This window comes from Truncatella angustata (genome assembly GCF_020726525.1).
Source record: "Truncatella angustata strain MPI-SDFR-AT-0073 chromosome Unknown BKA67scaffold_14, whole genome shotgun sequence".
NCBI classification, from domain to species: Eukaryota; Fungi; Ascomycota; class Sordariomycetes; order Amphisphaeriales; family Sporocadaceae; genus Truncatella; species Truncatella angustata.
This window is the reverse complement of record NW_025763394.1, coordinates 71686-86923: the sequence shown is the minus strand read 5'-3', so window position 1 is coordinate 86923 and position 15238 is coordinate 71686. Positions and strand designations below refer to the sequence as shown.

Genomic DNA, 15238 nt, shown 5'->3' with positions numbered 1-15238 from the left:
GAGTTGGGGTCCTAAACATAGAATGCTCTAAACCAAGCCGGGGCTAGCGGATGCGGCAGTGCGATGGGGACTCTCTCCATGGCCTAACTAATCGTGACTACTAAACTACGTGCGGATCCCGTAGCCAGAACCCCCCAGACCAAAACATTCCACCAAAATGTTTCCTACCACTTACCTAACTTGCTTAACTTGACCATTCCAGCAGATCGGCAGCAGTAAGTAATGTACGCTCCCCACAACAAAACGCGGAATACCCCAACTTTGTTTACTACGACAACCAGTGCTTATCTCGTCGATATATCTTCAGTACTGTAGTTCTCTTCCGCGATACCACGTCTTCTCTCCTCGACTCTGCACATCCAATGAGCTTGCCCAGAATTGCATTTAATTGACCGGCTCGGTCACCATGACTGCGACGGTGCATATTTGATGGCGCCCTCCAGCTCTTTCGGGCTGGTATCAGCGAAGTTGTGAATTGACGATGATCCATCCTGAAGGATTCTGCCCCTGCTACCTCCGTCTGAATCCTGCGTACCCGCACTGCGACCGCCAAGCGTAGGCTTTTACGCAAACAGCTTATCCAGTTCTTCTTGACATCGATCTTGAATTCTTGCATTCTTCCCCTCCGTCATGTCCAACTCCGTCGACGTCATTTGTGCAAAAGATCAAGTGTTTTCATGTGGTGCATCGTCAAACTTTCACGATTGCACTTTGTTGCAGGTCATCTGATGTTTCGACAGTAATTGCTAAGTAACCTTGGTCTGATATCAATTCCCATCCGTTATGGAATGCGTAAACTTTCCTTGCAGGATCTTGTGGCATGCATGCATGCAGGACTACATACCAGCCTGTCCATGTGTGTTTCATTCAACCACCTGCAGCTATGCATCCAAGATAATACGTTTTTTTTTTTTTCGGGACGTAGACCAAGAGTACTAAGCGCTAGATAGGAGAGGTAGCCCAGTGGTTGTTACAGTTCACAGTGGGTGCTGAATTCTGTCACCGAATGCCTTAGCTGCACGGCCGTGACTGCTGATCACTTAACTGCGTGGCATCCTCAGAGTAAGCGAAACTTTGTTCCGCCAAATAGAAAGCATCACGACTCAAAAGGTCTTTCAAAAGATCGACGCGTTGCAGCATTTTGCCTTCACGATCAAAGGCCGCCATAGGTCCAATATCATTGGTATGGTGGTAATCAACCATACATAGACTATCCCAGGCACCATGTGTTTCACCCACGCTAAGAGCGCTATTTACAGATAGTTGGGAACTGGTTGTTTCCCGCAAATGGTGTAGTTTAGGTATAGATCCGCGTTGTACATTCGCGGCGTTCCTTTTGACCAGTTTGTCTGCACGGATATGTGATGTTCTTGGCCATGAAGACCGCCAATATTGCGGAAGCTAGCACCAATGCAACTAAGGTTAGTCTAACCGAGACGAGTACTGAGTGAAAATGGGGCCTATCCATATTCAACATGATTACATTTGATGATCTCATACATTATATGATCTGATGGCTAACTGTCACCTAGAATGAAGTTTGGTTTCGAATCTGGCTTCAAGTCGTATGCGCATTCAATTTGGGTGACGTCGTAACTCGAAATCGCAAGTCGCTTGCCTTGGTCACAAAACTTGGTGATTTCATAGTTCGTGAATGTTACACCTATTAGCCCCGGGGACTGCAGCATCCACTACATTGCATTCAGTAATTCAGCCGGCGATCAATCCTGGTATACCAGCCGTTATCACGTTCAGCTAGCACAGTGGTGCCCACCAATGGTCAAGGTTCCTGAGCTGTATGGTCGCAGTGCGGGGCTGTAGGATGCAGCTCAGATAACAGGTTCCCAAATAATGAAGACTCGAACAGGACCCCGTCTTATGACTGATGGCGACATCTCTGCCACAAGCCGAGTCTAGATCCATTTACGTTGCTATTATACACTGCCAAGCTACATACCACGTGGGCTTGACAGATGAGAACCAATTCACCACCGAAAACCATCCACACAGCTATGTACATCGAGCTACTCGCAAAATCCTTTGTTTCACATGAAATCCTAACACCCCCAATCGGCATCGAGACGGTGCGGTGCGGCCAGCGCGAGGCATACTGTTCTACTGCGTCCGGTCTGCGTCGACGGCGGCTTTGCCGCCTCTTTGAAACTCTGAACCTGCAGGTTAAGAGGGTAAGATGTCCTCCTGATGCTCTGAATGTACCCTGAAAACGCCACAACTCCATTCGACATGCCACCACCTCGGCACAACATAGTAATGTGGCGCATTGCGTGGGCGCGACCCTTCTTCCGGCTTACTTCAGCTCCGTCCATTAAGCCCAAACCGTTTCTCTCAGCCATTGCCCGAGTGAAGCTACCACCTGCCTAGCCTTGTCGTTGGCGTCTTCACTGGTCGCCTCGTCGCCTATTAGAGCATCCGGCGTCCTGAGGTCGAACCCGTGTAACGTGTCTGGCACGAGCAGCCACTTGATGCTGCTCTCTGTGCCGTTCGGTCGTGTCGTGCTGTTCTCGAAAGAGAACTTGTCGTCAGCCAATTCCAGCTTACACTTGGCCCCTACGGTAGGCCTACCGACGCACTCCTCCATGCCAGGCACTCGTCGGCCGGCTAACCTGCATGCCATGCGCCAGGCGTCGTGCGACAGGACATCAAGCTCAGCCGCTACCAGATAGACGTGAGGCGGCAGAGCACTGGCTGGCGCATAAAACGGAGCATATAATGGATCCGTCATATCTGTGCCCGTCGGTGTGTAACTCCACTGGATCGATGGGAGCGCGTGTGTCAGATTGTCGGTCATTGCGGCGCGGGCGGTACTGAGGGTCGGCTTGTAGGGACGTGTCCCAGCTTTGACAGACGCGGAGATGCCGAGTTCCAGCAGCCCACAACTGCTGAACACACCTTGGAACCTGACCTGCTGTCGGATGCTCTGGAGCTGCACTACGGCGAAGGCAAGTGTCGCGCCGGTGAAGGAACCGCCGATCGCAGTTCGCTGGCGGTCAATGGGCAATGTCATATCACTCACCACGGCGAGGATGACTGCTTCAATATCATATATGGCTGTAGGAAACGGCGCAAAGGGGGCCTTGGAATGGTTCAACCCTATGACCATAATTCCTTGAGTGTCGGCTACTAGCCGATTCCAGCGATCATCGTCTGTTGCATCTCCCATTGAAAACCCGCCGCCATGTATCGTGAATAGTACGGGCAAGACTGCTCCTGAGTTTATGTCGTATGATTGTGGCAGGAATACACTACAGGTCATGCGTGAGTTGCCTTCCTTCTTAGGTTGTGAGTAGCTTCAATCAGCTAAGATAACTCACCGAACGGGTAGATGTGTACGGATTTCGTACTTCTTGATAAAGGTCGGACAGCTAGCCGCCGGCCAGGTCGGCTGGTAGAGTTCTCCGATTGTGATCATGACGAATATTCAAATCATGAGCTTCCGCTTGTAATGCCATTGTGTTGATACATTGCGCCCGGCATCTTGTCGCCGATGGCGGACCTGTCATGACTTTTAAAAGCCATCGCGGCATCGTACGTGAGGAGCGATGTCCGGACTGATAAGAGGCGGCAGGTCATATCGGTCATACTTGAAAGCGAGATGCTATTCTGAGAATTTCGTCAATCACGAAGTTATAAAAGTGACGTTATTCCGAATGTTGTGTAGGACCCCCGTTTCCAAGGCGCGGAAGATGATAGATCGTGGAGTCCCGAGGTGGGTCTATCCATATTCGCTTCAACGGGCCTGCAGCTTGTTTGCATTCGTGCATGCGTATTGGTGAGCTTCTCGTGTCTCAAAAAGCCTCCTGGGCCATATCGCGTGTGTATGGAGGGAAAACAGAAAAGTTGCCCGTGGGTTATACGTGCGCAGCGGCACTCTGATTGGCTGGGGCGCTTAGCCTGTCAGCTGAGCTCGTATTGTGGTTTTAAGCGGCGCCGCCGCCCCTGTCCGCCGCGTTTGGAACTTCAACCCAGCGATTTAGAAACGACTAACCAATACTAACAAAAAGCTTTTCCATATTCTCACGAGGTACCCTATTTCTTCGCGATTACGTGATGGCGGAACAGGTGCGCAGAAAGCGATCTTGCTCCGTCGAGCTGAAACGGATAGTTGTTCTTATTCTTCACCATCCTCGTCTTCTTCGTCGTCATCGCCACTGTCTGACCATTGATCTGAAGAATTGCAGGTCTCGTAAAGGCCTTTTGCTGGATATCTGCCCCGAGTTGCGCCGACTGCTCTGTGTGGCCCTCGCGTGCACCCCGGGTGCGTTCCGCTCTTGTCACAACACGACCACAAGAATCCATCAGGACACTCCTCTCGGTTCTCTTCACAGTCCTGTTCGCCATGGCATTCGTCCCAGTCGTCCCACACTGAAGAGTCATAATCTTGCACGAGTTCACCTACGGGGCGTCAGAAATTTCTTGACAGGGACTTTCACATGATTTCACATACCATCATGATATTTGCACGGATGCTTGTCGTTATCTCCTTCGTAGTACGGCTCCTGACACTGGACGCATATTCTAACTTCGTCCTCCGCCTTGCGCTTCAGCCCGTTGTTGTTGGTGAGAACGCCGACAGGCCCGGTGCACTATGACCCATCTTGCTAAGGTAGTCCTTTGCTTTGCTCAATTGTGTTTCGTCGCTGCATAGCGCGATCAACGCCGCTCGTACCAAGTGGTCCGGAGCGGAGAGGACAGCGTCCATTCTTGATTTGTGGGTAACTCGTGTTTGGCGCGACCCGCGCTTCTGGGGAGAGCCGCCGACACTGGGAGTATATTTTACAGGTCTCAATAAGAGTAAGAACCTGATGTATTGTATGTGAGTACGGATTCTGAGCGCGGCAAGGAACCTCGCCGGACTTCATTGGACATTGCAAGCAACACGAGGTGGTTCGGTCACGCGCTTGAGCATGGGTCGCAAGGGCCAACCTACGCAGGTGGGTAGGGCAGCCGCCGTCTAAACGCAATTCGTCATCGTCTTTTAGCAATAACTACAAGTAACAGCCCCTATGATACTCAGTTACACGTTCCGACTTTCGACAATACTCCCAGTAACTTGTGTTCTATTTTGGGCTCTGCCCCAATTGGACCGCTCACATTCAGTCAGTCTCGTTACGGCGTGTTGCCATGTTACGAGATTATCGTGTGTCGAGATTTCTCGTATTCAAAGATCGAAATCGCGCGGCACTAGTCTAAGCGACAGCGACTCCTGTGCTGGTAATGGAAAACCTCAAGGTTATGGTTGCGACCACGTGGGACTCATTCGGAACATTCAGCCCGATGCGGACAGGAATCGGTTCAGAGAGAGCGGGGGGGGGGGGGGGGGCAATGGGGTTGACAAACCCATTCAAGGGTGAATACGGATGTAATTTGACAATTGTATGCTCGCAAGGGCAAATGGCCGAGCTGAGTTCGACTCGCATCTTCGTTATACCGAGAACGAAAAGCATAACCATTACTGTTGCCGCTTCTTCTGCAACCTCGTAAAGCTCGTTTCGTAACAAGTCGGCACTCCTGTTTCAGAAAACGAACACCCCGTTTGTACCATCTGCACGATACTTTTAGCACAAAGGAACACATTTGGCATCCCGTGGCCATTGAACCCAGCACAGACAAACTGCCCGGTCTTTCCCGGGACTTTGCCGATATGTGGGAGTTGGTCTGAGGTATACTAAGGCCTCGGTCAGTCTTCCTCGGAGCGCCCGTGTGGAAAATAGGCAACCTACCCCCATAACACCTGTCCAGGTCTCTTCCACTCTGGTTGCAGTGGTTTCCCAACCGTCGAAGCTTCTCTGCAGCCATCCGTCGAAAAGCTCCTCGCTACCCTCGTACAGAGTCGAATCATCCGCAGTATTATATCGTAAGGGGTGGTTGGAATAGGGAACAAATGCTCCGCCGACAATCAGACTTCCGTCGGGCTGAACGCCATGATAATCGTATCCGTACCCTGAGTACCTCGTAGCAGAGGAGTGCAGCAGCGGCTTAATGGAACTCGCTCCTTGTGCCGGTACTATTCTACCCATCAGACCGCGGACGGGTATGATGCTGTCGCTGTATTGAGGTAAGATGCCGCCGGTGTAGGCGTTGGTGGCAAAAACAACCTGTCTCGCTTTAATGTTGCCACGTGGTGTTGAGACACTCCAATATCCATCGTGATCAGCTGTTTCTGATACATTCACAACGGGTGTACGGGTTTGCAAATTCACTACAGCATTCATGATCAGCGTCTAATCCTTCAGGATGCGCCAAAGGGTTATTCGGATTATTGTGAGGAGGCAAGAACGGATTGATTGCCTCTGATAGGCAATACCGGGTCTGGCAACATGCTGGAAAGGATAAAAAATGAATCCAAAGGTTACTTACGACCATTTCGTAAAGCCTTTTCGAGAAGACCCAGCACAAGTTTGTACGGCCTGCATAGAGTTATTCACATATGCGCATACGATAGTCGTTCAACTCACCAGACAGTTGCGCCAGAGAACGTGAAGGCAGCTTTTGCACCTTTGACAGACGTCAACTCATTTGCCTCGGCCAAACCGTGATAGGTGACATCTTTCATGGTCGGACAAACAGCCAGCAGCTCATCATATTGTTGCTTCAGCCGATCGGCCACTTGGTCGTCAAGAAAGACGTCAGCGGTTGTGCACTCGCGCAACTCGCATTCGATATGCTCCTGGTGTATAAGATCCTTTATCGCCTTAGCATTGGCGACTTCAAACTGAGCAACCTCATTCGCGACATCGGTGCCATAAAGCTGGATATGATCTAGAACCTGTAGAAATATATCCGGTCGCAGATGCCCGCCTAAGAACGATATTAACAGCGATACAAGAGCTGCGAAGCGCTTTGTTACTCGCCATTCCTACCAGTGGCCCCCGAACATGCTTCTCTTGCTTCCAGCAGAGTGACGCTGGGGCGGGGATTGCCGTTGTCCTCGAGTAGGTAATACGCTGCCGTTGCTCCGGTAAAGCCGGCACCAATAACGACAATGTCGGACCTATCAGGCAGTTCTGGAGTGCTTCGATGCTCATCCAAGGTATGAGGCTCGCTCCGCCAATACGATGCTGTAGCGTTTGCCACTGGGAAAGGACCTGGTACTTCAGAGCCCATCGTTGATAGTTGTGAAAGCGCTGTTGATTGCACTGTGATATAAAATGATCTGGCCAAGAGCATTTAAAGTTTCGTTTCATTTCACCAAAGTAGCATTTGCTGGTTTTTATAGCAGTATTGAGACAAAGGCACAGTTCTCCGTGCCACACCAGTGTTTGGTGGTTCGGTCCGGCCACGGGTTGGCAGCGGCTTCGGCTTCGGCGGGAAGATAACGTGAGGTTATAATGCATCATTCGGGCACACGATGGACCATGCATATGTATTGTGTATTATGCCGCTAGGATCCAACTCAACAACGCTGAGTAGCCGATCAGTGCGGAGAGCATTCATTGTCGCTGTTCTACGATGGTCTATCTTGATGAATGAATGCTGTGTCTATAGCTTGGTGACGGCATCTTAGACGTTTCAACATTGAGCCATGGGGGCAGGCGCCGCTGCTGCCTCTGTACGGCTGTGGATTCTCTTTTTGCAGTGATTGGCATTGACAGGGCGTCTAAGTACGACGACGTCACAGCCGCAGAGTGGGCAAGCACCAACGTGGAGTGAATCGCTCAGATCAGGATGGAGCGAAGGAGTCCACTCAATAAACACACCAACAGCAACGGTGACGGCTCCGTGCCATGCGGGCAATACATCACCGTGGCAGACCTCGACGAAGAAGAATTTAGATGTGAAGGATAACAATGGAGAGGAAAGAAAGTCCTTGGACAGTACTACATAGCCCACTGCTAGCAAAGACATGGCTTGGGTCTGAAGATCAAGTCTAGTCTATACTAGACTAGTCCAACCTAACACAGACGATGAGTGAATACATAGATAGTGCTTCTTGTTGCGGGTGTGCACTGACCTGAAAACTGGCCACGCTCGATGTCGGGGGTGTGATATGTGACATGTGGGTCACGCCGGCATCTCACGTGGCTGCTTCCCGCAGATTGGGTGAGATTGGACGAGATTGGGTGAGATTTGGGAGGTTTGGGGAATATTTTTTTTCTAGAGGGGCTGAGGGCCTTGGCCTGGACTCAGTGGTCCATGTGTCGCTAGGCCCTACGGGAGGCGTCGCATAGCTCTAGCTGAGGCCCTGGAGGGCTTGACTACAGTATGTTAACCTGTTGAAACCCCCCCTTTATCGCCTTTTATCGCAGGAGTAGACCCAGAGCTTTAAGCCAAGTAGGGATTAGACTGCTCGTAGTCCCCCAATCTCCGTGCACCATCAGTATGGAGCAGATGCAAGATGCAAGCAGGAAGAGAAGAGAGGGCCAGTCTTTCGTACAGAATCCGTAAATACACTGCAATCATCTACAGTAGAAGCCAAAGCCCTACCCTCTTCAACCAAATGGTTAATTCCAAGAGATTGGTACTTGTTGACGGGGTCTGGATGTGATCCCTCGAACTTTGATTGACTGTCGCGTGAGAAGCAGGCTCGACTGCCAGCAGTCAGTGAGTGAGTGAGTGAGTGAGTCAAGTGTTGTTGAGATGGTTAACGTTATTCGTGACTCAGGTCACTCGCTCGCCTTTATTGATACACCTTGGGACCACGTACCGTACCATACTGGGCTGCTGGAACTGCTGGTCCTACAGCGCAAGTAGACACTTCTCTGTCAGCAATTTGATTAGCTCTGTTGTGGTGCATCCATCAATCTTTAGGCCAAAGCAAAGCAAATCAAAGCAAAGCAAGGCAAACCAAACCAAACCAAATCAAATCAAATCAAAACCTTTAAACCCCCCGGTGCTGTACAACCGTCCACACGTCGTCGGGCTGACATCGCATTTGGACCTCGCTCATCTGCATCTTTCCTTTCCCTCCTCCCACCGAGTGCACCTATCGTGTCTTCCTTTCCCATGTTGACTTGATATTTCATCTGGGCCCACGTTTGCATCTTTTTTTCCACCTCAAAGTTTCATTCGGTCGGCATATTTAGATACAGATACATACAAGAGATACCCACACCCAGAGCCGCCAGTCGTCAACACATGAGTCCTCCACCTGGGATAACTTGGACTCGCATTGATTGATACTTGCCTTGGTCGCCTTTTGCATAATTACCTGGCCCCGAGTCCGAGTCCTCTACTCCTTATCCACCGGCCGTAAGCGCACTGTATCGCGTCACATCGCCAACGAGCGCACTCGTCAAAGCCTCGACTAGCTACCCACCAAGGTCAATCCCCAGAAGCGCCATTGCCCACTGATCAGATTGCGAGTCATCCCGGCGCTGCAGCTGCCCTTGACTGCACCACAGCGGATCCTGCCGTCCCACCCGCAAAACAAACGCCCAAAGCCTGCTGAGAACGCACCAGCGACTACCACGACACGGGAGTATTACAACTCGTACTACCACCACTACTCTTACCACTATTGTTACAACAACTATTCAACAGGCCGGCGCCGACAGCACTCTGCATGCTGGAACTCATAGGGCCTCAACGTCAGCACGTCCATTTCTCCCCCCGCGCTTGTCTTGTGACATAAGCGCAGCGCAGAACATCAGCCACCATGTTCTGGAGATTCGGCGGATACGCCAACATCTCCACCATCGACACCATCCTTGAGAAGCCAGACTTCTCGCTAGAGGACCTCCTCGACGAAAGCGATCTGATACAAGAGCTCAAGCAACACAACACGAAGCTGATCGAGTATCTGCGCGACGACAAGGTTCTCCAGAAGCTCCTCGAGTATGTCGTCGCTCCCAAGCTCGAGCCAGTAGAGAACCCGGAGGAGGACAAGGACAAAGATAAGGACGACGACGATAAGAAGAAGGGCAAACTCATTCTGCCATTTGGCCGGCCCCGTGCCTCGTCAGGAGCTACCAACGATGGCGAGCACGATGAGGATGAGGGCGAGAAGAAGCGAAACCGCTACGCGTACGTTGCGGCCGAGGTTCTGTCCTCCGACAACTGGAGTATCTACGAGGCACTTATGGAGAGTACATCACTGCTTCGCAACTTCTGGAACTTCCTCAAGCTCCCCGCACCGCTGGACCCCCTCCAGGCGAGCTATTTCACCAAAGTCAACGAGTCCCTGTTCGACAAGAAGACGGAAGAGATGCTCGACTTGCTCAAATCGCTCGACAACGCTGTCCCCGACATGTTGCGCCACGTCGACTGTCCCATGATCATGGATCTCTTGCTCAAGATCATCAGCCTGGAAAGAACCGACAGTGGTCAGGGCATTGTCGAGGTATGTTTCGTTTCATTACCAATTCTTTCAATTTTTATTTATTTGTTTTCATCTTTTTTTTCTTTTTCTCTTTTTCAAAAGGAATCCAGACAGCTTCTCCACCAGCTTTACTACTTACTCGCATTTTCTCGATAAACTAACACAAGAACATTCAGTGGCTGTATACCAAGGACGTTATGCCGACCTTGCTCTCCTTCCTCGGTCCTGAACACAGCTGGGCCACACAGACCTCGGCCGGCGACTTTATGAAGGCCATCATCACGGTCTCCGCCAACGCCTCTCAAAATGAGCAGGCCTGCATTGGACCCAACGAGCTCACCCGCCAACTCGTCTCCAAGCCCTGTGTCGAGCAACTGATCGACTACATGCTGAGGGGTGGTAATCCCTTGACCGTGGGAGTTGGCATCATTATTGAAGTGATTCGAAAAAACAATTCCGACTATGACCCGGATGTCGGTCCTGATAACAATGCCACACCCTCTTCTCGAGACCCCATCTATCTCGGAACTCTTCTCCGCCGGTTTGCCGATCGCGTCCCCGACTTTATGAGCCTCGTCATGAATACAAGCGCCCACAAGCAGCGTATTCCCTCCACCTTCGACGACGGCATCGAGCCTCTCGGGTTTGATCGCTTCAAGACGTGTGAGCTCATGGCCGAATTGCTACACTGCAGCAATATGGCTCTGCTCAACGAGGTTGGATCCGAGCAGGTTATTGCCTTGCGCGACCAGGAGCGGCAAAACCTGCGCGTCGAGGGCAAGTTGGTTCCTGCTCGCACCGAAGAGGCCCATTCATCTGCAGATGATCTCACCATGCGTGGCCGCCATACCTCCTCACCTGACGATGGCCGACGTCTAGAGGTGACCAACGCCTCTGATGACGACGGATTCGAAGAAGTTGCGCCTTCCGGCGAGATGACTGAGGATACTTCACACGAATTCGTCAAGGCCGAGGACGAAATCCCGTCTGGCCCCGTGTCTTCCTTCCTGGACAAAGATGACGACGATGACTTTGTCGATGAGCCTCTGAGCTCCCCGAGACTGCACGTCCAAGACGCCAAGCTCAATGATCTCCCGGAGATGGAGAACCCCGAGTTTGTCGTTGCACCGCTCTCTCCCAAGAAGACTGTCGCCAAAAGCACTGCGTCCCTTGGTGATGAATCTGTGCCAGACGAGATCCCAGCGGCAGAGCAGACCTCCGAGTCTGCACAGGATACACCTTCCCCGAAGGCGGAAGTATCAGAGGCGGGGCTTACAGATGAGCGTTCCACCAACGCAAAGTTGCCATTGGATCCCTCAACAGGCGACATGCTCGAGGCCGAGTTGGATTCCACCATTTCGGATCTCTCAGGTGTTCAAGCAGCCCAGACTTCCCCCGAGTCGTCGGCACAAATCACACAGTCGACTGAGCCTAGCACGGAGAAGTCTACTCCTCACGACGCAAAGCCTGTTGCTATTGAGCCCGAGGCTACGCCAGCAGCCGAACAAGGGGATGGTTCCATCATTGTTGGGCATGAGGCGAGTCAGCCTGCACAGCCATCGGCTAATGACCCTGCCAATCCAGTCGTGGGTGATTATCTCAAAATGCAATTCGTCGAGCACAAGGTGGTGCCGACAATACTCTCATTCTTCTTCAAATACCCCTGGAACAACTTTCTACACAACGTCGTCTATGACATTGTGCAACAGGTTTTCAATGGCCCAATGGACCGTGGCTACAATCCAACCTTGGCCATTTCGTTGTTCGAGGCAGCTGATGTCACCAATGCCATTATAAATGGACAAAACCGTAGCGAGCAGTCACAAGCTCAGAGCAAGACCCGCATGGGTTATATGGGTCACTTGACCCTCATTGCAGAGGAGGTAGTCAAGTTTACAGAGCGGAACCCACCTGAGCTCCTGTCCGAACTGGTGCTCGACCGTGTAATGAGCCAAGACTGGATCAACTATGTAGAGGGCGCCTTGGCAGAAACGCGTGAGAGGGATAATGCCATCCTTGGCGGTGTCAGACCAGAGGTAGCTATGAGTAACCGCGCCGCCATGGCTGGAAATAACCTGGGCATGGCATTGGGTCAGATCGGTTTGGGCAATTCACAAGGGTCCAACGCCCTTTCTGACGCTGGTCTCAACGGTGGCAACGACGACAACGGCAGTGCAAGCAGCTACGGCGGGGCTTTCACCGTTGGTAACGGCGGTGCTGGAGGATCCGGCTCCGACTTTGATCGCAATTCCAGTGACGAGGACGAAGATTCCGAGGAAAACGAAGAGGATGTGGTCAATGATGTAAGTTCATGAGGTTTATCTTATCGTCTTTGGCGTTCCTGATATGCAACTGCCCCATTGAGTCCAGAGCTGGGTTGTTGGCCTACGTACCATCTTGCTGTTTTCTTTTCCGTCGTCTCCTTCTCGTGACCTGGCTCTCTGTGTGTCTACCGATTACGTCGCGATCTCTCAGCCATATGATGATGCAAACCCATGGTTTAGTACATGTCTAACAGAAATCTACAGTTTCGCACATACACGAGTTCGCTGAACGATCCTTCTTCTTTGGATCCTCCATCCATTCCGCCTCCCCCACCGCCGCCGCCCCCGTTGAACGTACCCCCATCCCGTGCCCGTTTGCAGCTAGCGGCACGCCTGGCCATGCACCAGAAGAACAATGCGGGTGCTTCAGCTCAATCAGCTCAAATCGAAGGCGGTGATGATGACGATGGTGATCTGAACCTGACAAGGGAGCCCGACAGTATTCTGAAGGATCCATTTGGCGATGACGCAGAGGATGTCGACGAAGACAGCGACGATGGCATCGGCGATGAAGAAAACCCAGGCTGGGGCTCGCATCCACGTGGTAGCTGGTGGCGTAATGCCCTCTCCCGGAACCGGGAAGAGAGATTTGGAGACGGCCGCGATGACTCCGACTCTGATAAAGATGAGCAGGGAGAAGATGAGGATGAGGAGTTCGGCGACTTCGCCATGCCTGAAAAAGACAACGACAGTGAAAAAAGCAATGTCATTGTGAAGCCGCTGCCAGTGCATCCTCCGAGCCAGAACCAAAAGACTTCGGGATTTACGAGTTTATGGCCGTTTAGCAGTCAAGGGTTTGGCTCAAAGGAAAAAGACAAGGATAAGGACAAGACCAAAGAGGGAGAAGCCGAGAAGCCAGACCAAGATGACATCACTAGTGATGACGGTGGAAAGATCAAGAGTACTCACGAGGCTAAGGCCCGCTCGAGTATTGAAGACCCCGACGAAGAGGAGGTTGTCGTATAGGAGATGCTTGACGGCCCCTAGCACGCCGTGGCCTGCTGACTGGCTTGGGTCTCCGTGGCGGCGGCTCCGTCCTCGCCAATACCGAGTCCATAGCTAAATACGCATTCGAGGAGTTGTAGGCCTCGCTGAATGTAAAGGAAGTGACCAACGAGCGTAAGGTCTTAGAAGACATTCCATTTGGAAACCTGGAGTTCGGGGAATATGTCAGACCTTGTGGTGTATTATATATGTGCTTCTAGAGGCGCCGCTTAGAGCGGCATTATTGTGTGTATTAGTATGTGAGAGCGAATCACGAAGGTTTTGATGAGAAAAGATTATTTGTACAACCATGTATGCGTGTATCCACTTGATTGCTATTATATTATCCCTCCCGAGTAGGTCCGTGTGCAACATTGCGCGAAAGAAATATTCGCTGCTCTAGAGGTGTGTAAGTACTCTGAATTTCATTTGAGTTTCCCCAGTGATCTTGGAGCAATGAGCTGACTGCTATAATCGTGCGGCAGGGCATCCGAATGGACAAACTAATTGTTCGGCTGGGGATTACCTCCACTCACCGGCTCGGCCCCAATCGGAAGGTACAGGCGATCCGCATAGCTGAGTCACTACACCACGTACATATACTCTGAGCCTAACCATCACCAGCCCGACTCCGTCAAGCCAGTGGTTCTGAAGGTAACACACAATTGAACAGAAACTTTCATACAGACCTTGAGCCGCTATCAAAATGTTCAATAACGTGCCCCTGGGCGAGGAGGTCGATGCCATTGCGGCCAGAACACCCGAACATATCACCATCAAAGGCCGACATGCCTCACTTGTTCCCATCTCTCCCTCGCATGCACCCGCCCTACATCGGCAGCTCTGCCTAAACTCCCCGGATGAGACGTGGGCCTACATGTCCGCCGGCCCCTTTGCCAGCTCCGAGTCGTTTGCGAACCACATCTCGGCCCTGGCCGTATCCACGGATCCGCTCTTCTTCACCGTCATCTCCGAAATCGATCTTTCCTCCGGCATCACCGCAGGCACGCCGGTCGGCTACCTCGGCCTGATGCGCATCGACGCCAAGAACCGCTGCGTCGAGCTGGGCCACGTCACCTTCTCGGCTGTGCTGCAGCGCACTACCGTGGCCACCGAGGCGCTCTACCTCGCCATGCGGCACTGCTTCGAGGGCCTGGGAAACCGCCGGCTCGAGTGGAAGTGCGACAGCCTCAACGCCAAGAGCCGCAGGGCGGCCGGCAGGCTGGGCTTTGTGGCCGAGGGCGTCTTCAGGAGCCACATGATCGTCAGGGGCCGGAGCCGGGATACGGCTTGGTTCTCGATCGTGGAGGGGGAGTGGGCAGGGAGGAAGGAGGCGCTGGAGAGGTGGATTGATGAGAGCAATTTTGATGAAGAGGGGCGGCAGAAGGACAAGTTGGAGCGAATCAGGGAGGCTGTTGCCACGAATGCAAAATGAGATATCAGGCAAAGAAAATCAACGGCATCGTGCTATCATATATAGAGAACAACATATAGAGAAAACTTACCAAAGCAGCCTTATGTCTTCGTCATATCAGCTCGACTCGATTTGAGCTTCTTCGATCAGTCTAAGGACGAATGTAATAAGAGGTTCATTTGTGAACAGCCGGATAAAATACGTTGATTGCATCCTTGCATTGCACCTTCAGTGAAC

At 51.9% G+C, this 15238-nt stretch overlaps 5 protein-coding genes across 5 annotated transcripts; 3 read left to right on the top strand and 2 right to left on the bottom strand.

The window, feature by feature from the left end:
• Nucleotides 1-2326: 2326 nt before the first annotated feature.
• BKA67DRAFT_528588 (Alpha/Beta hydrolase protein) lies at nt 2327-3430 on the bottom strand (the record flags this gene model as incomplete). Its single annotated transcript, XM_046098958.1, has 2 exons — nt 2327-3263; nt 3333-3430. The coding sequence occupies 2 exons, from the start codon at nt 3428-3430 to the stop codon at nt 2327-2329; spliced, it is 1035 nt and encodes a 344-aa protein (XP_045950997.1).
• Nucleotides 3431-4642: 1212 nt separating this feature from the next.
• On the top strand, nt 4643-5474 carry BKA67DRAFT_136760 (uncharacterized protein). The gene is made up of 2 exons (XM_046095040.1): nt 4643-4742; nt 4938-5474. Exon 2 carries the CDS (start codon nt 5025-5027, stop codon nt 5370-5372), a length of 348 nt encoding a protein of 115 aa, XP_045950996.1. The 5' UTR covers nt 4643-4742; nt 4938-5024; the 3' UTR covers nt 5373-5474.
• BKA67DRAFT_596224 (FAD dependent oxidoreductase) lies at nt 5471-7125 on the bottom strand (the record flags this gene model as incomplete). The annotated part of the gene is made up of 5 exons (XM_046105274.1): nt 5471-5686; nt 5742-6220; nt 6379-6428; nt 6477-6819; nt 6873-7125. 5 exons carry the CDS (start codon nt 7123-7125, stop codon nt 5471-5473), a joined length of 1341 nt encoding a protein of 446 aa, XP_045950995.1.
• A 2491-nt stretch (nt 7126-9616) lies between these two features.
• BKA67DRAFT_528344 (SIT4 phosphatase-associated protein-domain-containing protein) lies at nt 9617-12594 on the top strand (the record flags this gene model as incomplete). The annotated part of the gene is made up of 2 exons (XM_046098939.1): nt 9617-10309; nt 10447-12594. 2 exons carry the CDS (start codon nt 9617-9619, stop codon nt 12592-12594), a joined length of 2841 nt encoding a protein of 946 aa, XP_045950994.1.
• Nucleotides 12595-14094: 1500 nt separating this feature from the next.
• BKA67DRAFT_136669 (gcn5-related n-acetyltransferase) lies at nt 14095-15118 on the top strand. The gene is made up of 2 exons (XM_046095039.1): nt 14095-14144; nt 14212-15118. The coding sequence occupies exon 2, from the start codon at nt 14294-14296 to the stop codon at nt 15020-15022; it is 729 nt and encodes a 242-aa protein (XP_045950993.1). The 5' UTR covers nt 14095-14144; nt 14212-14293; the 3' UTR covers nt 15023-15118.
• The last annotated feature ends 120 nt before the right edge of the window (nt 15119-15238 follow it).

Coding starts and splice junctions, on each gene's coding strand:
- BKA67DRAFT_136760 (XM_046095040.1), top strand. CDS start 5,025: ATGATACTCAGTTACACGTTCCGACTTTCGACAATACTCCCAGTAACT.
- BKA67DRAFT_136669 (XM_046095039.1), top strand. CDS start 14,294: ATGTTCAATAACGTGCCCCTGGGCGAGGAGGTCGATGCCATTGCGGCC.